The sequence below is a fragment of the Heliangelus exortis genome, chromosome 3 (genome assembly GCF_036169615.1).
Source record: "Heliangelus exortis chromosome 3, bHelExo1.hap1, whole genome shotgun sequence".
Classification (NCBI taxonomy): Eukaryota; Metazoa; Chordata; class Aves; order Apodiformes; family Trochilidae; genus Heliangelus; species Heliangelus exortis.
In genome coordinates this window covers 31,931,278-31,957,209 of record NC_092424.1, presented here as the reverse complement: position 1 = coordinate 31,957,209, position 25,932 = coordinate 31,931,278, and the positions used below count along the sequence as shown (strand labels likewise).

At 37.6% G+C, this 25,932-nt stretch overlaps 1 protein-coding gene across 10 annotated transcripts in view; it reads right to left on the bottom strand.

Moving 5' to 3' along the window:
* The window catches only part of CDC42BPA (CDC42 binding protein kinase alpha), a 192,403-nt gene that overhangs the window by 65,508 nt on the left and 100,963 nt on the right, over positions 1-25,932 (bottom strand). For 7 of the 10 annotated variants that reach the window (XM_071739874.1, XM_071739878.1, XM_071739881.1 and 4 more), the window contains 9 exons: positions 24,990-25,190; positions 24,210-24,458; positions 20,902-20,981; positions 19,725-19,891; positions 19,187-19,309; positions 13,790-13,923; positions 11,975-12,217; positions 11,609-11,719; positions 5,220-5,467 (listed from right to left, as the gene is read on the bottom strand). In XM_071739874.1, coding sequence (XP_071595975.1) covers positions 5,220-5,467; positions 11,609-11,719; positions 11,975-12,217; positions 13,790-13,923; positions 19,187-19,309; positions 19,725-19,891; positions 20,902-20,981; positions 24,210-24,458; positions 24,990-25,190 — 1,556 coding nt within the window. The remainder of the gene's footprint in view (positions 1-5,219; positions 5,468-11,608; positions 11,720-11,974; positions 12,218-13,789; positions 13,924-19,186; positions 19,310-19,724; positions 19,892-20,901; positions 20,982-24,209; positions 24,459-24,989; positions 25,191-25,932) is intronic. The other 3 variants (XM_071739880.1, XM_071739883.1, XM_071739877.1) reach the window with 2 other exon arrangements.

Sequence of the window (25,932 nt, the reverse complement as noted above, 5' to 3'; positions counted from 1 at the left end):
GATGAATGGACAATTGTCTTTGGACAACTGGGAACTATCAGAGGACATGCTTGAACTGTTCATTCAGTTACCATATATTTACTATCATCAAAAAGTGGATGGATGACCTCTACACTCCTAACAACACCAGATTCTAGAGCAGATATGGAACATTCTTTGCAAGAAAGAGTTTTGTGGTATTTGTTTCTCCATAACCTTCTCTTCTCCTCTGGATGTCATTCAAACAAGGAGAAACCATGGTTGACTCTGTTTAACATCAACTTTCATCTTGTACATTGAATATGAGAACCTGAAAATAAAGGCAGCTGCTATGTTTGCAAAAAAAAAAAAATTGTAGTTTCTTTGAAGTGGTGTATGTATGGCAATGTTTTAGACATATACTAACATACACTCTTTTGAGACTACCTACATTCACATTTTGCATTCACCGTTTCACTAATTACTCAAGTAACTGGCACAAAGTTCATCAGTAGGTTGATGGAAATAAAATATAGAAGTCACAGAATCAGCCTTAAAAAGTCTGAAAAAGTGTGCACTATAAAAATAAAATCCAAGGGAAATCTTGTCTTGAGTATTGAAACTTATTTCCTGGATATCAATCAGAATTTTACATTGTGCAACTGAGAAATTACATCCTTGTCTCTTTTTCTGAGATGGAGAATTACTACAACTATGCCAAATGGAGAGAACACTTAAAATAAGAGAAATATCAGTGGTTACAGTGAACCCAGTTAAAAGTAATGCTGTTTTGAATTTCCTATTCCTAATCTGAAATTCCATGATAGACTCATAGTGAAATTCTGTATTGCTAGGCATCCTTGGAAACATAACGCTAGATGCTAGCAAAGTAACATTGCCACTACTGTTTCAATCCCAAGCTTGAAATTCACCACCAGTCCTTTTCTCTATCAACAAGTCCATGCATATGATGAGCAGTCTAGAGAAAAAAATAGGAAGAGATTTAAGCATTGGCTGCCAGGTAAAATAACAGGTTCTGCTTCTTTTTGCCAGGCATAGATTCAAAGCTACTTTTTCAGACAGTAGACAAACTATTTTTCAATTAAGCTATTTCTTTAATTAAATTTTTATGGTTTCAAGGTTTTGTTTAAGGTTTCTAGGACTTAAATGTTCAAAGAAGCCATAAACGGTGGTGGATTAAGGAAGCTTTTGAAGAACCCAACATATTTTCTGTATTTCAAGATTCTAGTTAAAACGTTAATTGTCACTAACCCAGTAAGTCAGATTACTACAGTATAATACATAAACAAAGATTAAATTTAAACACAGAAGCATATGGGTATAATCTATAGAACCCAAATATCAATGTGGCAAACCACACAACTGTGACAGACTCTATAGGTGTACCTTAGACAGCCAGGAAGATCATAATAATGCATTGATTTGAAGCCTAACGTCATTCTCCTCTCCCATTAATCTCTTTCTCTCACATAAAATTTTGCTATGTATCTTCTCTTCAAATTTAAGAAATCATACATGATCCAGCTTTCTTTTAATGAGTAAAATAATTGTAGCAAACCGTATGCAAGTAATGTGAAGCACTGCATAATGTTCCCCTTTTGTCACTGCAGCTGTACAAAGGGGAGAAATATTTTACCTTACAGTTTTGAAATCAAGAAAATCGTATCCAATACAAACACCAGCCCCCAGGCTTCTTTCTAAAAGCAAGTGCCGTTTATAAAGCTCTGCTTTATAAAATCCATAGTTAAATGGAGAGCTTGGAAGAAAGTTATACAAATGTAGCAAGACAAACCTTTTTTAGGACACAGCACTCCACGGTCCAACCAGGTGTTCCAGCAGAAACTCACTAATAGTGCTGAGTCTAATGCTCTCAGGGCTGACCAGCCTGAATTGGTGCTACTGCTCCAAAAGTGGCTATAGCCTCCTCCCTGGCTTCCTCAGGTGTGAGCTTTATTGGCCCCCTAATCCTGCTCATGTGCAGTAGGGGCCCACCCTAATCAGGCACAGGTGGGCTTAACACAAGCTCATGCCCACTACCTGGCAATTAATGGCACCTGGTTGCCTCATTTCACTACATACAAACATGGTTTATTTTATAAAGTTTCTTGCACCTCCTGAAATATTTCATAATGATAATTCTAAGAAATTATGCTACACAGATCACTGGCCTAATCCTGTGTTCCCACATTCCCAATTTTATTGGCATGCAGTTAATAAGACTATTATCGAAGGGCAATAATTTTTACAAAAAGGTAAGTTACCTTCCCTTGAAGACTTACGCTGTTTGATAGAGTAAGAAAGCTTAGATTTGAAGGAAACAAAGAAAAAACACCTACTTAAAAAAATGAAATGCAAACCACCAATATGCAAGTTACATTAAAAAGTATACACAGATTTTGGCAAAGGTCTTATTTACCCTTGCTTAGAATAACCTCCATAATTCACTCTATACTATATAACCTTTATGAAGTAATGCAATCACAACCTCTTCAGAGAACCACAGAATGGTGATGACCTCAGAGGTCATCTTGCTCCAACCCCCTGCACAGGCAGGGATATCAGGTTGCTAAAGGCCCCATCCAAGCTGGCCTTAAAAGCTTCCACCACCTCTCTGGGCAACCTGTTCCAGTGACTCACCACCCTCACAGAAATCAATTTCCTCCTAAACTCTACCTAATCCTCTTCAAATTTTAAACCATTGCCCCTTGTTCTCTTACTACACATGCATGCAAAAAGCCCTACCCCAGCTTTCTTGTAGGCCCCCTTCAGATATTAGAAAGTTGCTATAACATCACCCTAGAGCCTCCCCTTCTCTAGGCTGAGCAACCCCCAACTTCATAGGGGAGGTGCTTCAGCCCTCTGATCATTTTAGCAGTTTTCCTCTGGACATGTTCAAGGTGCTCTACGTCCCTCTTGTGTTGGCACTCCAGAACTGGACACAGTACTCCAGATGAGGTCTCACAAGAGCAGAGTAGAGGGGGAGAATCACCTTCCTTGTCTATGCTTCTGATGCAGCCCAGGACACAGCTGGCTGGGTGGAAGTGCACAATGATGGTTGACATTGAGCTCCTGGTGCAGCAGCACCACAAAGTCCTTCTCCGCAGGGCTGTCCTCAATCCTTTCTCCTTCCAACTTGTATTCATGCAACCCAAGTACAGAACCTTGCACTTGGCCTTGTTGAGCCTCTTATCAAAGCCTTTTTAGTAAGCACTAAAGATTACTTTTTGACTATTAAATTTTTTTTCCCCAAACTGTATACACACAGTCAAACATCACACCCAGCTGAAGCCTACTGTTGGAATACTGTTGAAATAATTGCACTGATTTGAGCATAAAGCCCCCAGGGGCTTAATTTTCAACACTTGCAATGACCTTCTCTACACTGGCAGACTTACAAAAAGCTTTGCTTGCCTGACTAGAAAAGCTAAGAACAGTATATGTAAACAGAAACAAACGAACAAACAAAATTAAGAAAAACTCCAAAATACTGAGAATCTAACAGCAATTCTTTTATTCCTAGTATGTAAACTTCCCTTCTAAATCCCTGAACTACTACAGAAGGCATTCCATAGCAAACCTTGAACAGTGGACTTTGGCATTACTGTGCAGTCCTAATAACTTCATGATATTCTGCAGAACCATTTAACAAAACTCAGTTAAGATCAGGTCTTCATTAATCATTCATCATTTGTGTGTACACCTGGCTTTGTATGATGCTGAAGCTTTAAGATCAAATATATGATTCCAGTCACATAACGTGCTGCTATTAATGCTTTAAAATGTTCTCTTACACCAACACTTGAAACACATACAGAAACATATAGTTACTTCAGCACCCATTTTAGATTTGCATCCAATTCTTTTTTTCATTTATGAACTATGTAGTATGAAGCAAATCAGCACTGTTAGGCTATTTATTATTTTTCATATAATGGACATCTAGTTAGGACTTTTGCAGCCAGGTAACATCAGAATGGTCCTGATAAAACACCAAAGTGGTTTTGGTCTGGTCAGTGTTTGGAGTCATAATCTTTAACAGTTTAGCCTGTCAAAAGAGGTACTAATAATTCTTTACTGATTATTTCTCCTTCTGTCACACTACTGGACTGACATGACATTAAAGGAGTATCATACTATCACATCTATTTATTACAAAATAGTATAGCTTTTTTTGGTGTTTGTAACTCATAGGTCAGCAAGACCTATGTGTTGTAAGTTGTGGTACAACCTACGTTGTAAGTTGTGGTACAATGAAAACATGCTGCTGATTCAAGTTTTATTTCTCAACTAGAATAAAGCAGCAAACTACTGTGTTAATATATCCAGCCTATGAATAACAGCTGTACTCTAGGAAAGAAACAGTTCATCCACTGGATTCTACGCTGTACAATCTAATTCACCTCTGGAAACAATTTACAAGAGAAGCAGGGTTTCCACTTCTATTTGCATAAGCTTTTTTAAAAAATTATTTATCTATTACTTATATTAAGGACTTGCTACAGTTTTCAGCAGGAACTTCTCCATGTTTTTTCTAATATGCCATCTTATTACAGCAAAAAAAAGAAGCATCTGTGTTAGTGTCTACAAAGCATTCTGAGTTTTTAACGAATGAAAGTGAACATATGCAATATATGACTCCTCACAGGAGTCATACACTCCTACTCCTACACTCCTCAACAGGAAAATCTTGTTTTTATTGAAGAATGCCTCAAGGAACAGTCTCAAGGCCAGTTGCAAGATCCACCACATGGGAGAATAAAAATCAACAAATTGCATGTCAGAAGAGATAAAGCAGCTACTACTGTAGCAGCTATGCCTACTGTAGTCTGATGACAGTTAACACTGTATGGAACCCATCACGGATTAGCCTTTGCCTGCATTAAGTGACTGTTCATGTGCTGGTAGACTCAATAGCTGTTAGTTTTGCATCAAAAGATTAAAATATCAAACAGAAAAAAATGTCAAAAACTACTTTAAACTGAAACATAAGCTACAGCTCAAGTACCATATCTTGGAATGGTCAGTCAGTGCAAGAATTCTGGTGCAAAATTAACTGTTCCAGTACAGGAGTCTGGACTTCTTGTTCTGTTTTTAAAGGTGACTATTTCCAGCCCCAGTATTAGCTCAACTAAAATGAACTGGTCTGCCATACAGTCAAGGACATGATAGTGTGTCTGCAAACATACTAGCAGACTTGAAAGATATTTTGAGCTTAAAGGTAAATTCCATAAAATACTCACTTTTCTCTTCTGGTTTTCTCTAACTTGTCTTTCAAAACCATGATCTCCTTCTTGAGGGCAAGCTGCTGGCTCTCTGCATCACACAGTTCTTTCTTCAGACTTTTTATTTCATTAGCATGCATTATTTCACGTTTAGATAGTTCCTCTTCATAGAAAACACTTTTCTTTTCCAGGTCTGCTTTTAATTTAGTAATCTCTTGCTGGTGTTCTATACTGCTTATCCCAGGCGAGCGACCAACCTGTTTTTGCTAAAATAAACAGCCCCAAGTTAGTACTCAAAAAGGCTAAAAATTATGCTTAATAACAACTCAATATTCATAAGTCTATGCTTAGAAAATATTCTACGACAGACTTAAGTTACACAACTCTATCTTAATTTTTTTAAAAATTTGTTATAGATATGAACTGTACTCTTTATTATTTTATGAAATAAATGCAGAAATAGTTTTCAAGCTACTGAAATGCCATCATCACTTTAAACATCTCTGATCACATTCTGACTCCATTTCTATGCATCGAGAAAGCAACCAACTTGAAGATTTTCTAGTCCCACTTACACAGTTAACAGCAACAAGTTCAAGTGACTTTCAGGAACAGAAAAAGCAAAGTTAAGACAGGCAGAGGCTGAACTGAAATCTGAAAGCTGAAATCTAGCTACAGAAACAATAGTGGATTTCATAAGTCAGGAGGGAAACCTGATCTATTTTACTTAAATCAAACATTTGCATTACTGTGGATTAATAAGAAAAATGAGTTTTTGCAGCTGCATAGTTCTACTGCTGAGGTTTTCTGACATTTCAGTAGTCTTTACACATTGCTTCAAGATACGTACATATTTGCACCAAATGCTGCACTTACTAAACTCAAAGTCCTGCCACAACACAGAGGAGGAGTAAGTTCATGTTCAGAATGAGATAATGACATGACATGCAATGTAATCCCAATATGGGAGTACTTTTTAAGGTAAACATATGTATAACCTTGCACAGAATCAAAGAATAATAGAATGACTAGGGTTGGAAGGGACCTTAAAGGTCATCTTGCTCCAACCCCCTGTATGAGCAGGGACACCTCCCCCTAGATCAGATTGCTCAAGGCCCCTTCCAAGATGGCCTTAAAAGCTTCCACCACCTCCCTGGGCAACCTGTTCCAGTGACTCACCACCCTCACAGGAAAGAATTTTCTCCTAACTTCTAATCTAACTCTCCCCTCTTAAAGTTTTAAAACACTGCCCCTTGTCCTCTCACTACACATCCAGGTTAAAAATCCTACCCCAACTTTCTTTTAGCCCCCTAGGGCCCTCTAGGGTTTGGAATGGACCTTGTGAGATCATTGAGTCCAACCCGCCTGTAGGTCACACAGGAACATGTCCAGGAGGGTTTTGCATGTCTCCAGAGAAGGAAATCTTTGATGCAGCACAGGACACCATTGGATTTCTGGGCTTTAAGTGCACACTGATGGCTCATGTTGAGCTTCTGGTCCACCACCACTGCTGCCAAGTCCTTCTCCTCAGGGCTGTCCTTAATTCTTTCTCCTTCCAACCTGTATTCATGGATGGAATTGCCTCCACCCAGGTGCAGAACCTTGCACTTGGCCTTGTTGAACTTCACGCAGTTTGCATGAGCCATCTTCTCGAGCCTGTCAAGATCCTTCTGGAAGGCATCCTTTCCCTCCTGCATGTTGACTTCACCACAAAATTCACTGTCGTTAGCAAACTTGCTGAGGATGCATTCAATCCCACTGTCTATGTTGCTGACAAAGATGTCAAACAGCACTGCTCTGAGTACTGACCCTTGAGGAACACCACGCATCACACATCTCCATTTGGACACTGAGCCACTGATCACAACTCTTTGGGTGCTACCAGCCAGCCAGTTCCCCACCCAATGAGTGGCCCATCCTTCAAATCCATATTGTTCCCGTTTAGAGATCAGAATGTTGTGCAGGACAGTGTCAAATGCTTTGTATAGGTCCAGGTAGATGATGTCTGTTGCTCTGTCTTTCTCCACCAAGGCTGCGTCCCCATCGTAAAATTAGTCAGGCCAAATTAGTCAAGCAGGACTTGCCCTTAGTGAAGCTGTGTTGGCTGACACCAATCACCCTGTTGTTATCTGATTAGCAGAGCCTTCAGGAGGATCTGCTCCATGATTTTGCCAGATACAGAGATGAGACTGACTGGCCTCTAGTTCCCTGGGTCTTCTTTTTTTTCCATTTTTGAAAATGGGGGTTATGTTTCCCCTTTTCCAGTCAGCAGGTACTTCACCAGACTTTTCAAATCTGATGGAGAGTGGCTTTGAAACTTCATCCACCAGTTCTTTCAGAAGCCAGGGGTGAATGCCAGCAGGTTCCACGGACTTGTCCACCTTCAAGTTCCTTAGGCAGTCTTGAATTTGCTCTTCATCTACAGTGGGTGGATCTCCCTTTTCCCAGTCCCTGCCCTTAGCTTCTGTAGCATGAAGGGTGTGACCAGAGTCCTTGCCAGTGGAGACAGAGGCAAAGTAGTCATTGAGGACCTTGGCTTTCTCTACATCTTGGGTGAGCAGCTCTCCTATTTCCTTCAGGGAAGTGCCCATATTTTCCCTAATCTTCTCTTGTTATTGACATACCTATAGACATTTTTCTTGTTACCCTTCACCACCTTTGCCAGATCCAATTCTATCTTTGCTTTTGCTTTCCTAACCTATCTCTTGCTTCTCTGACTTCTTTTCTGTACTTCTCCCAAGGTATCTGTCCTTGCTTCTATCCTTTGTAAACCTTCTTTTTATCCCTAAATGTGTCCAGGACTTCCTTGCTAATCCACATGCAGGCCCCTCCTGGCACTCCTTCCTGCCATCCTCTTCACTGGGACACACAGGTCCTGGGCACATAGGAGGTGATCCCTGAATATGGACCAGCTTTCTTGGGCTCCCTTCCCATCCAGGGCTTTGTCCCATTTTATGCTACCAAGCAGATCTGTGAAGAGACTAAAGGCTGACCTTTTAACATCAAGTGCCATCATCTTACTTCTTACTTTTCTCGCTGCTCTTAACTTAGTTGGGAATTCTTTCAATTTTTAAAATAGAAAAAGTGTTTTCTGGAAGTACAGGTAACTGATGTAACTGGAACCCCCAGGAAAGGTACAACCTCCATACAGCAACTCTTTCATTAGGTTGTTTGGAACCTGAATAGTGCAATGTGACAACAGTGTTGCAAATATTACTGTATGTATAGACATGTTTGTGACATGGATACCAGAACTGCAACATCAACAGACATCAAAGAAAAAAGAATAATCATCAAATATTGCAATAATAGAGTAAGTGGCATGGGAAAATTTAGTATTTAAGTAATGTAATCCTAAGTGAACATACCATTAAAACTTTTTGAGGACTTCTGGCTTTTCTTTAATGAGATTAGCCTTTTGTTACAAGTGCTATTTTGTATTGCTTCATGGCTTGTATCATGCCCTTTGCAGATGGTGGTAATAATTTATCTTGGTTATTAATATGAAGAATCTTATTTAGTATTGTAATGCTAAAAGCACCAAGTTTTATGGCATTAATATATGCTGAATGCAACACATTAAAAAAGACAAAATCTTACTTACTACAATCCTATTAATTGTCATTCATGTGGACTACTATATTATTCCTCTGAATTTAATAATGTGCTGTTGTTCAGGTAGGAAGGAAAGAGTTCAGAATTTCCTTTTCAATATGATACCTAAATATCTAACATGCAAAATTTAGTCTAAATTTTCTTAAATTTAACTTACAAGAGAATAAACAAAAAGGTAAATCAGACATACAAATCTGCATGAAAAATTGCCTAGCTGGCCCAAAACAGACTCACCCGACACACCTTTTCTGTATCTGTAATTTGTTGTCTGAATATCCACCTAAGGCTTTATAACTTAATTTTACTGAAATAAACAGCAAGTTTAAATTCTTCTAGTGCACTAAAGAAACTAATAATAAGTGCTTCTATCTATTGGACAAGCTTGAGAAGTATTTGGACAAGCTTGAGAAGTACCTAGACTTATCTTAGCTTGAGAAGTGGATCTGTGTGAACCTCATGAGGTTCAAGAAGGCCAAGTACAACGCCCTGCACCTGGGGAGGAACAAGGCAACCCACAGTACTGATATCGTTTAAAGGGACTGAGAGAAGCCCTAAGAGGACTCAGGGATACTGGTTGATGAGAACCTCTATGTAAGCTCAACAGCCCAGAAATCCAACTGTATCCTGGGCTGCATCAAAAGAGGCATGACCAGAAGGTTGAGGGAAATGATTCTCCCCTCAGCTCCATTCTTGTGAGACTCCACCTGGAGTACTGCATCCAGTTCTGGGGTCCTCAGCACAGGGGAGACATGGAGCTGTTGGAGCTGGTCCAGAGGAGAGCCATGAAGATGATCGGAGGGCTAGAGCATCTCTTCCATGAGGACAGATTGAGAGAGCTGGGGTTTTTCAGCCTGGAGAAGAGAAGGCTCCAGGTGAGACCTTATTGCAGCCTTTCAATACTTAAAGGGGGCTTAAAACAAAGATGAGAATAGGCTTTTTAAGAGGGTCTGTTGTGATAGGACAAGAGGTAATGGTTTCAAGCTGAAAGAGGTCAGATTTAGACTAGATGCAAGGAAGTAATTTTTTTTGTGATGAGGTTGCCCAGAGAGGTAGTAGATAGCACAACCCTGGAGACATTCAAGACCAGGTATTACAGGGCTTTGATTAGCCTGGTCTGCTTACTGCAGAGGTTGGACCAGATGACCTTTAAAGGCCCCTTCCAACCTAAACCATTCAGTGATTATGTACTGATGATGAAACGAAAGAGACTGTAAATATTTTAATATTGCTCTGATAAAAATGAAAGCTCTCCTGTGGTTACATACAGCTCTAGTTTTCAACATCAGTGGAAGCTTCATTAGAATCAGATATTTATTAGAAATGGTAACTGGAACTGGTAACTTCCTCCAACACGCTGTCCAAGTCATTAACTTCTTCACTTACTCATACAGTATTCTTTCATTACTCTTACCATTCCAGTATCACATTTAGCTTCACTGTGAAGAATAATGTTGAGAGATAGCTTACTGGGTCAGTATCTTCCTTAAAACAGTAGATATTTTGAGGACCACAGCCAGGCCTGCCTTTTTTATGAGGTCCACTCCACGTTGGAATACATCAATCGTTGACTAAAGCTATCAGAGGGTACCTCTCTGCACAGTGAGGGAACCTGGTGTTCAACCATTTGTTCAACCCCTTTAGGGACCTGATGATACTGTCACAACCACAAATTCCTTTGACAACAAGTTCCAGTTCACCCCTCACTGTGTGAAGAAGTACAGTTGTACTGTAGGTTTTGGTAAAAAGCCATTTCCATTGACATTATCCACTACCTTTGAGATTTTCTAAATCTTAAACTTAATTTCCTCTCAGCTTCTTCCTGCCCAAATTTAAGAGTGACAACCAAAAAAAGATGTTTTCATACATGCCTGTTCCAAGTGGACAAATGGTGCAACTGAGATATAATGCATCTCCCTGGCACACAGATAGTTGTAAGATGTATAATACACCCCAGGATGTGGTTTGCCCTCTTGTCTGCCAGGACACTGCTGACTCCTACCAAGCCTGATTTTTAAAATATCTAAATACAAGACATTCACTGTCTCTCCTTTATCCACACACTCATTGATAACTTCACAGAACCCCAGCAAGTAAGTGTTGAAGAATAGAAGGCACACTGCCTTCTTCCCAACAGGATCTGCTTCATCCATGAGCTCACTGACCTTAGTCTTTACTACCACCAATTGATTTCCTATGAATTCCTCTCACCTCTTAAACTACCATACAATTCTTTTGCTGATGGTGAAGACTGATGAAAGCAGAAGAAATACATCTTAATTTTGAGATAACAATCTGCATTCACAGAAGTAGAAACTTTACAAACCCAAACTTTGTTCTGAATCGATTTAATTATTTTCCTTTAACAAAGGAAGGAATAATAAAAAATGTTGACAAAAAAATCCCAAATTTTCTGTGCAGTGACTTAATATTGACAAATGTCCCACAGAATTCTAATTAAAAAAACAGTGTTATACATATAAATTAAAACCAGAATAGGCCTAATCTGACATTGTGCTCAAAGATTTTAGAATTATCCTACTCTATGAAACATCGAGAACATGATTTTACTGTAAACGAACTGCAATCCTCATGTGGAAATAAGAACCTCCCTCATACAGTTTTTGAGTCTAATTTCTTCAGAGCGCCATATAAAATGCTGGAAAAAAACCAACAACAAAACAAAACTGAACTGACAAACAATACGCTTTCATCCTACATCTGAAAGCAATCAAACAGATCCTTGTCCTAGCTGACTAGTAGGTTTGCAGGTGTTAATATCAAAACAGACTAACCTTTAGCCCTTCTACTTCACTTTCCAACTGTTTAGAGTACTGTTCACTCCTCTCTCGTAATTTCCTGTCTTTGGATGCCTCAGCAGCTGCAGCTTCAGCTTGGACTTCCAGCTACAAAAGTACATACATTTTAAATAAGTAAGAACCTTAGATCTTTTTTCAAAATCTATTGATGGTTTTCAATATATGAGATCCATCTTCATCACTAAACTGGACACTTCAAATTCTTAGAAAGCAAAATTGGTACTGTTTGAGACAACAAAAAAGAGTTACAGATTTATAGATAACATTAAAAAATTACTTTGTCAGAAAACCTTACACATGACTACTATTTCATAGATTCTAAACAATCGTTTCACCACTTACTTCTTTTTTAAGTCTCTCTGTTCTGCGTAACTCTTGCCTTAAACTTTCTACTTTTTGCATCACCACTTCCATTTCTTCCTCCTTATCTCGGAGCTGGCGGGCAAGCTTTTGTTTTTGAGAGTGCAAGTCTGTCAGGCGCTCATTCATCTCTGAGAACTCCTGCATTGCCAGTTTCCGCTGGCTGTGTGCATCTTTCAGCTCTTTGGCTTGGGATTTTAATCTGTCACTAGACTCTGCCAGTTCCTACAGTTTAGAAAAAGAATTAAGTAGTAAAGCTAGAAAGTTGCAAGACCAATTCTGTCTTTGGATGCACATGCAACACCTTCTCCAGAGTGAACAGAAACTATGTATTTGTTTCTTTTCATAAAAGCATCTACGATACAGATTGTACATCTCTGCAAATAAAAGAGAAAGATGCCAATTTTAGACTACTGAAGTTAGTAAAAATGCATGAATGTAAAGCAAGTAGGAATTTACTTCATTATTATTGGTTAAACAAAAAGGCTTTCAAGCACTTGCATTAAAATATAAAAATACCTTGCTTAATTAATTAAAAAATACCATTAGTATAGTTGTTCAAGAACTACTTTAATGAATAAAAAGAACAGTACTAATGATTAGCTAAATGATTAAAATAAGTTTTTGCCTTAATTGAAAGGAAAATGTTGCTTTATGAAAATGAAGCTTCTGAAAGATGACCTGCAATGGTGAGTAGGATTTCCCCATACTATACCATAAAATGGAATGTAACAGAAAATTTCAGGCAAAAAAAAACTGTAGTGATTAACAGCAATAGATGATAATTACTCCTTTAAAAGAACCCATGCTGCTAGTGCAGTGAACACTCTACAGGCCAATACCTTCACAAATCTTGATGTGTACTACATCAGTGCTACTATACTAAAAATGAGGGACCACAACAGTTTAAATGGTTTAATGACATTGAACCAAAACACAGCAGAACAGAGAAGCATGGAAAAACAATTCCGAGGATGACAAGAATAGCAGGAAGAATTAGTATTTGGCACTGTTGAAATCTCTACAGATTTAAAAGCATTTTCTAAGGTTGTTAAAAAAGAGGTCCTTATCACTACAAATTCTTTTAGAAGAGAGATGGTCTTTCTTGGACAAACTGTCAGTTTTCAAGGTTTCAAGAGTCTTAAAGGTTAAAAGAAACAGTGTCAAATACAGTAGCCATATCAACATTGAATATAGACTCAAAAATAGTGGACAAACATAATTATGATGAGAAACAGACTAGACTTATTTCACACCAATTGATGTAACAATGAATACAGAAAAGAGACATGAAAGAAAGTATATTGTAAATCAAGTAATAAGGAACAAGGGAAACCCAGTGTTCTTTAACTGTGGTTATTTTTAATTACTTTTCAATCTTCATATTTAGGCAATGTGCCACTACTGTGACAAAGCCTTAATACCATATTCTTGACATATTCCCCCTGCTACAATCTCACCCATACTCTAAATTAGTTGTCTAGTATAGTTTTTCTGTACTCAGCCTTTTAACTCTACCATTATCACTTCAATCTGGAGCTATAAAACCTTCTTTGCTATTTGGATCATGGAGTTATTTACTTTCTGGAAGTAGTCACCTAGGACCACACAGCAGTCATACACACGTGGTGTTCAATAATATGTTTGCCTTCAAAAAGTAGGTAGAAAGCAAAGTAGGCCATGCTACAGATTTGCTGGTTGTTCATTAATTTTACACTTGAAAGTTATTTCAAGCAAAATGAACAAAAATAACATTGTCCTTAGGGTTTAGAAGAGATGCTGACAACATGCTTTTACCTTATTAAGATCTTCCCTCTCTTGCTTCAGCATTCTGACCTGTTTCTCAAAAGCTTTTATTTGTCTGGAAGCATCATCCAACTCTCGCCTTGCACTGCTGGCCTCCTCAAGTTGCTGTTCCAGCTGACCAGAATCTAGAAAAAGCAGCAAATTTATAAATATGTTACAGAAAAATAACCCCAAACATTATTCTAGAATAGCATAGTCTAGCTGCTTGAATCCCTCTTCAGTATTTGCCCCAGTTTCCATTTAACCACAAAATAATGCAAATCTTATGCAGCTTAGTATACAGAGTTCCTACAACTATCATTATTTGCTTTTAACAGAACAGAATAAAAGGTCACAGTTTACTGCAAAACAGCATAGAAGACAATAAAAGCTTTTTACATTATAATAATAACAACTATATTTAATCCTGTAACTTACGCTCTAACAGGATCTAACCATTTGACTTCTATATTGTTCATTATGATCTTTTATTACACTGTAATTATAGTGTTCCCTCTTTTCCTCAGATTCTTCCAGAAAGAAACAGTAAAACTAACAGGCTACTCAAAAGCTGGGAAGTGTTCTACTGTTAATGTACTTAAAACAAACTTCATCTAATTTTACTTTTTTCTACTGTGAAAACCACTTGTGTTTATGTAATATGCCTTATTACCATTATAAATACAGGACAACTATTACAGTCAGTTTATTACCAATGACAGTGTATTTCTACATCACAGGTAACTAATCATAGAATGGATTTGGTTGGAAGGGACCTTAAAGATCATCTAGTGATGATCCCTGCATGGGTAGGGACAACTTCCACTAGAGCAGATTGCTCAAAGCCCCATCTAATCTGGCACTGAACACTTCAGGGAAGAGACATACACAGCTTCCTTTGGCAACCTGTGCCACTGTGTCACTAACCTCACAGGAAATAATTTCTTCCTCATATCTAATCTAAATCATCTAAACTCCTCCCTGGTCCTTCTCCTCAGGCCTGTCCTCAATCCATTCTCCACCCAGCCTGTATTGATGCATGGGATTGCTGCAACCCAAGTGCATGACCTTGCACTTGGCCTTGTGGAACTTCATGAGGTTGGCATGGGCCCACCCCTCAAGCCTTTCAAGGTTGGCATGGATGGTGTCTCTTCCCTCCAGTGTGTCAACCATTGGTGTCATCAGCAAACTTTCTGAGGGTGCACTCAATTCTACTGTCCAGGTCTCCAAGAACTTCATGAGATAGGTATGGGCCCACCTCTCCAGCCTGTCAAGGTCCCTCTGGATGGCCTCCCTTCCCTCCACTGTGTCAGCTGCACCACACAACATGGTGTCATTAGCCATCCATCAATCCCATGTTTTACCAGCATGGACACAAGGATGTAATGAGGGACAGTGTCGAACGCTTCACTCAGGTCCAGGTAAATGATCCTGGTTGCTCTTCCCTTGTCTATTGATGTTATGACCTTTTCATAGAAGGCCACAAAGTTTGTCAGAAATGATTTGCCCTTGGTGAAGCCACATTGATTATACCCAGTCACCTCTTCATTAATCTTCTGCTCCAGCAGTGCCTCCAGGAGGATCTCTACCATGACCTTACTGGGCACAGAGGTGAGACTGACTGACCTATAGTTCCTTGGATCCTCCTTCTTTCCTTTTCTGAAAATGGGGTTATGTTTCCCCTTTTCCAGTCAGTGGGGACTTCACCAGACTGCCATTACTTTTGGCATATAATAGACAGTGGTTTAGCAACCACATCTGCCCGTTTCCTCAGTACCTGTGGGTGTGTTCTCTTGGGTCCCATGGACTTGTACACTTTCAGGTTCTTCAAAAAATAAAAGCATATGCTAGCTTGTAATTTTCTGGAGAACTACTCAGAATTTTTTTTTTTTAATATCCCCCTGGTGACACACCTGAATTTAACACAATTTTGTGTTTGGTTTTATTAAGTTTTTAAGTGGGTGTTTACTCTTACAGCTTCAGAACAGGCAGTAAAATAGGTTAAAGACTATAACCAAAAGCTTGTTGTGACCTAGTTTTTGCTGACATTTTAGCAAAGATATGTAAAAACTCACTATAGGATGGTTTTACAGTACATTTAATTGCCCAAGAGATTGCTAAATCATAAAGTTTAGCTTTGTACATGAATGAACTTTTTTAGAGCTAGATCTTCAGGGGACCTAGATCTGGAAGTCTAGGTATTTTAAATGCCACCCAGAAAACCCAGACCTAGCACCCCTAAATCTGGAAGCATTCAGATATCCATCATTTGGTTTGTGTCTCAATTCTGCCATTAATTTAGTTTTTAAATCTCAGAGAAAAACCTCCAAAAGATCAACCAAAATATAACATACCCTTTTCCCAATTTTACCAAATTAGCTTGTATTAGTTACAACTCAATGCACAAATTAGTGTCCTCCATCTACTGGCTATATTGTCTTGACCAGACAAAGCATTTAAGTATGTACTGGGAAACTTACATGGTGACTGAGGGTGGATTAAAGAACCCTGTATCTTTGTCACTTGATCACATTATTCACTTTCAACACAAGAAACAGAAGTCCATATTGTATTTATGTGGTGAGAAGCAGAAAATTCTTTATGGATACTTAAAAATTCTTGATATGAACTGCCTTCATCAGACACTGACTTCCTTTAAGTTTGTGAAAAGGTATCAGTTGGGCTGACAAATGTTCCCACACCTGTTTCATTTTTTTGTCATCACCAAATGAAAAGAGTAATACCTTCAGCAATAAATAAAATCTTAATTGCAGCTTAATAGCCACGAATAAAATACAATTTAAAGCCAATGCTGATGCTTTTCTGTGAAGGACTGGTCCCATTCAAAAGCTGTTCTTGTAGAAGTTGCTTTACAGTGGTCCTGAAGAGCGAAAACCAGAGCTGAGGATTGCTACAGAAAACAGATTTCAAACTATGTTGTCTTTTTCTGCATTCCAGCAACAAGTAGAGAGACATTTGGCTGGAGAGAAACTTCACAAAAACCTTTGTCTTGACAGAGTGCCAACGTGGCGCTATCAAATCAGAGTGATCTTCCCTGAGCTAGTTAAGCTATGTTCAAATACAAAAATAATGCTTATGGTACAATACAATAGTGCTGCACCATCCCAGAGTAGCCACCCAACTGTGCAACAAACCTTTTTCAGATCACACAATTTTAACAGCATATTATCTATGTACTGCAGTCTGCAGTTCATACATAGCATGCTTCTGCCTAACAGCAACGAAGTCCAAATACACCAACTAAAATGTTCAGAAGATTAGCTTAAGTTATTCTTTCTGCAGATGTCACTGCTGGCACTTTTGGAAACTGAATGAAGTCTTTTCACAAATACAAAGCAGAACAAATCTTTTTTGTAGTTAACTTCAACCTTTCCCCCCCCTTTTTTTTTTTTTTTTTTTTCCACTTGCCAGAGGAGATCCATCTACCACTACTTGTGCCTAATTTTTTATCTCACATCGATCTTGTTAATTTTCTAAATAAAAAATATTTTGCTGTACTTCCTGTTTTTCTCCTTGAAAATGTCTCTGCTCTCAAGATTCTCTTTTGAACAAACTATTATGAAGCAAGGTAGAGAAGGCCTATGAGAAAATTCCCCTTAACTTCAGAGCATCAAATCAAGAAAACGGAATATTTGTATTAGCAGATAGCTTTTAAAGTAGGCTAAAAAGATACTGGCTAAACCAAGAGTAAGCTGGTTCAGTAGCAGCTATATTCAACATGGTGGTGCTGCAACAGAGGCTCTCCCTCTGGAAGTTCTTAAAACATGAATTGCCAAAATCTGGGATACAAAGGCTGGAAAGAGATCGATATATCAGATTTATTTGAATTTCTCACTAAATGTCTCCAGCAGCCTCTCTAAAGACACAGGAAACTGTGCTACACTGATCTTTGCTTTTTGACTCGTTTGGCAGTTCTACAGAAAGGCAGTATGACACTGAAGAAATTCAACCCTTTATCTGAATAGATTTCAAAATCTCTTCAAACCTGATGTACTGAGAAACTTGACAGCTACATTTTTTGGTTACCAAAATATCTTCATGAACTTTCAGAAGCAAAGGAATTTAATGGAAAGGAAATAAATATTCTGTTTTGTAAGAAAGGATAGTTCAGTGACAGCAGAGCTGAGAGGTGGTTCTCCTGCCTCTCATGTCCCTTTCCTTGTATATTCCTATTGCCTACTTTGTGCTGGTTTATGATTGTAAGTCCTTTAAATTCTCTATATCTTGATAGTTCTTTCCTTCTTTAAGTGCGTGAATTGAATTACAGAGAGAGTCCAGGGGATGCACAGAGAAAGGGCCACCCAGGTGTGAGCAGGACCCATTTTGGTGCCACAGTTTTGTTTGGTTGGTTCTGCTATTCATTGAACTGCAGCCTTATAGCCCACATTGCCCTCTCACAAGGAAAACACCTTTCCCCCTGTCACTTGGAAAACTCACTTATCACTGTGGTTTTATGCACACAGCCCACTTTCCAGATAATCCATACTTATACTCAGAAAACCACATCTCCAGTTTGCTCTAGCTTTTACTCCACATCCATTTATAATGAACTAAGTAACAGCAGACTATAAACCTCTGGTTTCAAAGAAAATATAATAAAAATTGTATTCACATCTCACAAATGTCACTCTTCCAAGGAAAATTCAACAATGAGATAACAAAAATATCAATTTGTCATCATTTGAATATGATGAACTAGAGAAGGAGGTCTTTCAGACTCTAAGTGGGGTGGAACACGGGGGGGTCTATTCCCTCCCATTCCCTGCCCATACTTTATAAAGGTCACGTAGGCCAACAGCCCCTCCTCCCTTTTTCCCCTCACTGCTGGCTGCGCTGCTGTTCCCCACATCCATCGGGTCCATCCGTGGATCCCACTCCTGAGTCAGCCCTGCTGCAAGGGGCCCTCAGGCACCTGTCCCTCATGGAGATCAGGTTGTATATATGTATTTGTATATATTTGTATTTTTGTTATTTTTCCCTTCTGTTATTGCCTTTCCCCTGTGCTAGTAAACCCAGTTTTCAATTCTCAACTTCAAGTCTCCAGTCTTCCCCTTTTATCTTTGCTTTGGGGTGAGGGGGGTGAATACACAGTAATTCTGTCTTTTGGTTTTTGGTCTGCCCAAACTGCTAAGCCGTGACACAATTGATGCTTAAATCGTAACACATCATTCTTCCATCAATTTTTTTAAAGGTATTAAAGCTCCTAGGCTAAAGACTTCACCCTCATGTGTACTCAAGTAAACAACATGTTCCTTGAGAAGTAAATGAAAAGTAAAATTCAACTGGAAGACTTTTAAAAAGCAAAATAAAACTATAACTACATTATGAGAAAAAATCTTGTAAAAATCTTGTTTCTTTTTACAGTGTTTACAATATTTTATAACATACCTGTTACTTGTTTCTTCAAAGTCTCAATTTCTTCTTTCAAATTTTTAATTTCTAAATCTTTGCTTGCTGTTATTGGACCATCCACTGTTGAATACTGCAGAGCCTGGACTGTTTGGGTGGACTCTAGAAAAAGATGGAAGGAGAGAGAAATTACACACCTGATATCTGGGGAGGAGAAAAAAAGGTATTACTGATAAATTTAGACCTGCCAAAAGACACTTCACTGAGGATTCCACAGTTTGTAATTTTCAACTACAAAGTGCCAATTTTTCAGTAACTGTCAGGTGGACAGACTAAGCCTTCGCGGTTTCAAGAATTAAATTTTTATGCCATAGCAACCAAGGTTCGGTGCACACAAAGTTACCATGTTATAAGAAGTTACATACATGGGATATTTCAGGCATAAATCATGAAGCTTTTCTGGTGGACAGCATTCCAGGAGGTGTAGTTGCTTTTTCCCACAGTATAAACCCTACCTTATGAAGCTGTGAGGTGATCTAATTCTAAAAAGAGGATGATTTTTAGAAGATGAATATACCTTGCAGTTTTCTACTAAGCTCAAGCTTTTCCTGTTCTAGACGTCTTATTCTCCTCTCATAAGCTTCTGTTGCTAAACTGTCCTCCAGAGTTCTTTGAATGCTGGCATCAAGATCCATGAAGGGTGGTCCAGCTGTCAGTCTTAGACAGCTGCGGTCTGAAAGTACACTGGAGGAAAAAAACAGCACTGCATTTTACAACAAGCTCAGTTTAAAATAATTTAAGAACATAAACCAACCACTAAATAGTTGTTTAAATTGTAATTGCTATGTAATTAATTACACAGTCAAATAATATCTTGCTAGTATGGGCTTCTTAAAAACTGAAGTAATTTTTTACCTAGCATGGCTGATAGCCTCAATCCATTTTTTTGTTACATAAGAGAGAATAAACCCATGACTAAACTTACCATTATTGACAGTCTACATTAGCCAGACAGCAAAAAACAACTAGATTGTTAGTAAGATTACTGTAACTGTTTAGTTTTAAATAATTAAGTTTTCCAAATACTTTAAAGACAACAATCACAATAAATGGTGTGAAATTATCACATGACAACTAGGGCATGTACATATCAGAAGTGCTGTGGTCCTGATTATGTGAATATTCATGTACACATACTACTACTTATGCAAATAGGATTATTTGAAGTCTACAGCTCATGTCACATAAGCAACATTAAGCACATGTGCTTGCAGAAACAGGTCTGGTTTTGCAGAGGCTGCAAATTTCTTTTACTTCTTAATTTTCATAAATGATCAAGGTCTACCTTGTTGCCACTTAGCAGATGAACATGACAAATACCACACTAATACCGAATACCAATAAAACCAGGGAGTTTTTAAATTTCCATTTAAACCTACAAGAACCTCAAAGGACTAGAAATAAGTTTTCTCTGGGCCACAAATCTGGTCTTAACTTTGTCATATGCAGTAAATTCATATGTTGTCTGAAAATCACCTTTCTCAAACAAAACTCCTCTGAACACAGATGTTCACCTTTAAATTCACATAAATTTCACCTGCAGAATGTTCATTCTTTTGAACAGACAGCATTTTAGATTAGGCCTCATAACTTCCTCAGTAAACCATTTTCTTTAGTACTAGTCTGCAGTTGTTTTTTGAGACAGAAACTTTAAGATATTATGTAAGTTTCCTACAGAAATTTTGGCAACTTACCAGCTACTTGTATATGTGAAACCCACAAATGGTAAATGATGGCCAGAAAATGCAGTGTGTGATGGTGGAGGTGTGGTTTCCTAGAAAAATAATAGGACAGCTGAGTAAGTAATATCCTACTGGACTTAAATATTTTTTTAATATGATCATATGAAGTGTCAGTGTTAGCATTAACTATATTCACATTCATCCTTATCTACCACCCAAATATGAAATGGCATCACCGAAACCTATTTATAGCAGCATGTAATATGCAAATATACATCATGTTGGCATAAAAATGCTTTTCGAACCAAACAGGCTAATGCTGGAGGAAAGCAGAATATTACACATATTGAAAGCCAATTCATTCCTTCTTTTTTTCCAAGAGGCTCTTAGCATCATTTATTCCTTCCTATAGTCCTCTCTGCTAAGATTTCTCCAGTAAGATTTCCTGCCTGAAGATTTACCATCCCCACTCTGTGCAGGCTACCTCTTTTTGGAGAGAACAGTCAGACATTTACTAGAGAGAAGTAATACAACAGGGGTTTCCAAGCCTATCAGGCTTTGACCATTTCTTCCTTCATTACTCCTTTTTCCTGCAAGTGAACTACAAACAAAGCTAAATCTTTGAGCTTATACTTGGGCTAAAATCACCCTGTTACTACATTATTTGAATCATTATAAATTTTTATTTTCTTAAATATACTGTTAAAAGTTTCCTCTTTAACCCCAACAGTTTCAGTTGCTATATTAGAGTTTGCCTTAACAGTCATTAAAAGAAATTCCCTAAGAAGATTATCACATCGAAAGAGCTAAAAATTTCTAAATTTTAAGAAAACATAACAATTTTTTCCAACAAACAAAAAGAGCCAGTTGTACACGCTGACAAACTCACTAGGAAAGAACAAGCCTGTATTTAAAAGAAATCCAAAATAAATTTTCAGTGGTGCTGTAAACTATGACACGACAATGCTGACCTTTTGGCAGACAAAAATCTTCTCATTGTAAAGAGGTCCCAGAATAAAAAGCAACACTAATGGCACGGCTAAACTATCTAAGTACATCGAGTATATACTGTTGGGTATTTTGGAAAATAAGGACAAGACCAAATTATGAAGCCTTGCCTTTACACTAATTGGTTATAAAGATATCCATTATTATGCACTAAGGAAAAAGGAAAAATAGATTTACTTGTCATTTATATTTTGTTTTAGTATTTCATAGATTTGAGTTCCAAAACTGTATTGAGGAATAACCTTAAAAAAGACCAATGCATAACTGTGTGATTTTAAAAGCACATATGTGTTTTCAGTTACCACACAGGTAACAGTGTTGATTATAAAATGTTATATCTATTGATAACAGTATAAGATTCTGTAGAAGAATTTGTTTATTTGCTGATTCTTTGGGAAAGATAAAAACATTAATTTATTGCTACTTATGTGAATCTTCATCTATGATGCTTATCAGTAAGGCAGCTAAATCAGACAGGCAAAAGCTAAAAATGTGCCAAATTGAGGCTGCCTAACAACACTCTTTTGACCTTTGTCTTTATGTGCATTTTTAACATACTGCTTGAATTTCATTATTACATACATAATTTTTCCATAGGACCAGTCTCATTCAAAATTCAGGCATAACATTAACAATTATGGCTTTTCAACATTGCCTTCTTACTTCTCTGACAGTAATTCTAGTATGTGAATTTGCCTCACAAGACGTGTATGAAGGACAACAGGGAAAACACCTCCAAGTCATATACAAGAATTTGAGGGGAAGCAGTATAAAATACAGTGTCCACTAGATGAAGCAAAAATGTTGAATATCCTCAGTCACGCAGTGCCTCAGGCTAGGTTTTTCTCAGGCCTGCTAGGTGCAAAAGAAATGGTAAAAATACAACCTTATATTAAACAAAAAACTACCTTCAGATGTTCCAAATGAGGAAACTGAAAATGAAGCTCCAGAAACTAGTGTTAATCTGAAACACTTCAATGCCATTCCTTTTCACCTCCTGAAGTCTAATACAAATTAAGAATTGGACATGTGAGCCCAATAACTTGTCACAGGAGCATTTTTTCTTTATCTGCAACCTGCCTTTTTCTGATGGGAAAACATTCACACTGCACAGGCACCTTTTGAGTGCCTCAGTGAGCAGATTAGGCTCTAAGAAGGAAGACTGCTAGACTGGTCAACATTAGAATGTATGAATAACCTCCAAAAGCTATCTCAGCATCAAAAACACTTTATACACCCATCCCTTCCTGTCTTCCTAAACTAATGCATAAACAGATTATCTGAAGACTTTATTAAAAGCTTTTAAGATAAAAGTACTTTAATTGAGAAGGGAAATGGGCAATATCAGATACCAGTGAGAAAAATCTGAGAAAAAAATACAAGTGTTTCTAGGCAACAACTAGAGTGATTTGCTTGATTTGCCTATAAGAAAGCATTCTCATTCCTGGTGCTCCACACCACATGCATCTCCTACTGGATTTCACCTAGTCAGTGTATTTCATGTTTTACTTTTCACTTGGAGGAAAGAGAGTGGAAATAAAGATCATCTTGCCTGTATCAATTCATATTACACAGGCAGTTCAGAAAACAAAACCAAAAATGGTGAAAATGCTTCACCTCACATGTAAACAGCAGGTTTCTACATCTTTCAACAAACATACAAAAAGAAAAATATTTCCAAGAGACAACATAAGGCATTCTTGTTGTGCTAAGACCTCTGTTATTGTCAAAGTTCCTGTTCAAAAGCATAGAAACATTAAGGTAATTAAAAATTAGTAGTTAAGCAAAGCAAGCAATTTCTTTCTCTAAGAAATGGCTGTAACATTTTTCTGAAACTTCTCAAGGCTCAAGTCAGAAAGCAAGTTGGAAAAATTCTAGTGGGAATGAACTGAATGGAATCTGACAAATGTATGGATAGTTACGAAAGAGCATTACAGTAAAATGCATTATGCAAAGTCTCAATGCTCTGCTAGAAATACAGTGTGTTACAGCCTACCCAGGTATATATATTATTCTCTGTAAGACATGGACACTTAGAACTTCTTACTGCAAATAACAGATGTATATTTTAGTTAAATATATGCATACTTAAAATTGATTTACAAAACTGAACTGCAGTAATCAATCCTTAACACATGTATGGATATATAGCCTCCAAAATATGGCTGCACTCCACATCAGTTCTTCAAAGCAGCACTTTGCTATTTATGCACAACATAATGAACTCACTGGAATAAACTGCTATTTCTATATATATTGCTGAAAAGTATATCACACAAGCAGATTTGTCAAAATACTAATTCTGCACTTACAGAATTCTTTAAGCAATCATCATCCACATCAAAGTTTGATGTATCAGTGGGGCTGCTGACTTCTGGGATATAAGGTGCCTCACAGTTTCTAATGTTGTCCCAGTCAATCCCAGAAAAAAATGGATGGTTCTTAAAGTCTTCTATCCCATTTTGTCCAAGTCGATGCTCTCTGCTACAAATGAGCCTTCGGATTAGGTCCTTCGCGCTTTCGGATACATCTGTCACTTGAGCAGGAAACTGAAACCTCTCCTTAAAGATTAAAAAAAAAGAGAAAATAGTTAATTACCAAGAAAAAGCAGTAATGTTAGTGAAAATTACTATGTATGAAAAAAGTGTGCAAATACTCCAGTTTGTCAAATATTTGCAGAAGATTACTTTCCCAGAGGATGCAAACTATTGACAGTTTTTTGTCTCCTAGCTTTCCTGCTCTATTTCTTCCTTTAACGCTGTTGAATTCTGCAGCTACCCATGTGCAAGAACATTTAAAAATCTTCTGCATCAAAAAGAGTGATGCTATGAAGACAAGATTTAACCCATATCCTAAACAATTTCGTAATTCAGATTTTCAGTTTTCAACTGCTTTATCCTAAAGCAAAGCCATCTCTAATCCATAACCAGAATATGTGAACATATTTTTCTTCTACATTTATAAATATTAATACAATCTCATTTTAGTATAAAATCTCATTTTAATATAAAATCTCATTTTAAAAACAAGCCTCCAAGATACCCTATTACTTATTTAAAATTAATTTAGAGAAAGACAGAAAGTGCACTAACTTTGTGGTTCATTATTTTCCCATAGGTCTCCACCAAGGACTCAGCATAAAAAGGTGTTTCTCCATAAAGCATTTCATACATGCAAACACCTAGGGACCACCAGTCACACTCGGGCCCATACTTCCCTTTTCCATCTTCCATGGCCTGCAAGATTTCTGGAGAGATGTAGTCTGGTGTTCCAACTGCCACTGAAGATTGGACCTGTAGAAGTTACATTTCCAAGACTAAAATCAACATCCATCATTACAGACACTGCTGTTTGTGTAAGTGTACATGTACACTTCAATTTAGCCTATTGTTCTGGTTATAACAATAGCAACGAAATACAAGGAGAAGGCATCCTTCAGAAAAACATAAACATCCACTACATTACCAGGTATACCAATACCATACTTTTGCTATTTTTTTACAAATATTTACCCCCAGAGAAAGGAAAAACTGTCAATCTATGGCTTTCAATTTATGTCAATTTAATGGCTTAGAGTTGCTATCAAGTAATTAAAGATTAGGTAATCAAATACTTTGTAACACTCTGGGACATGCTTAACACACTGGAATTACATGCTAGTCACACCTACTATACACTGTGCAACTTTAAATTTACTATTAAAATATGATTATATGCTAAAAATAGCTCCTCCTTCTTACACTAATGCTTACATTTTCAATAAAAATTAGAGGGTAAAGGTAAAAAGTGAGAGCTTCACAGTTCAAGAAGTACCTACTCAGCACTGACAGTGTAGCTTCTCTTTATCTATTAATGAGTTGACTGTGTGCACCTGAAAAGATTCTAACAGGCCATAAATCCAAGCAAAGCACAGTCATAATGGAAACTGAGGTTAGTTACATACCAACACCATTACAATTCTATTTTGTTTGACATAAGGCACCTTTTCTCTTAATTTGCACACGTTTTAGCAGCCATCAAAAGACTTAAAAAAAG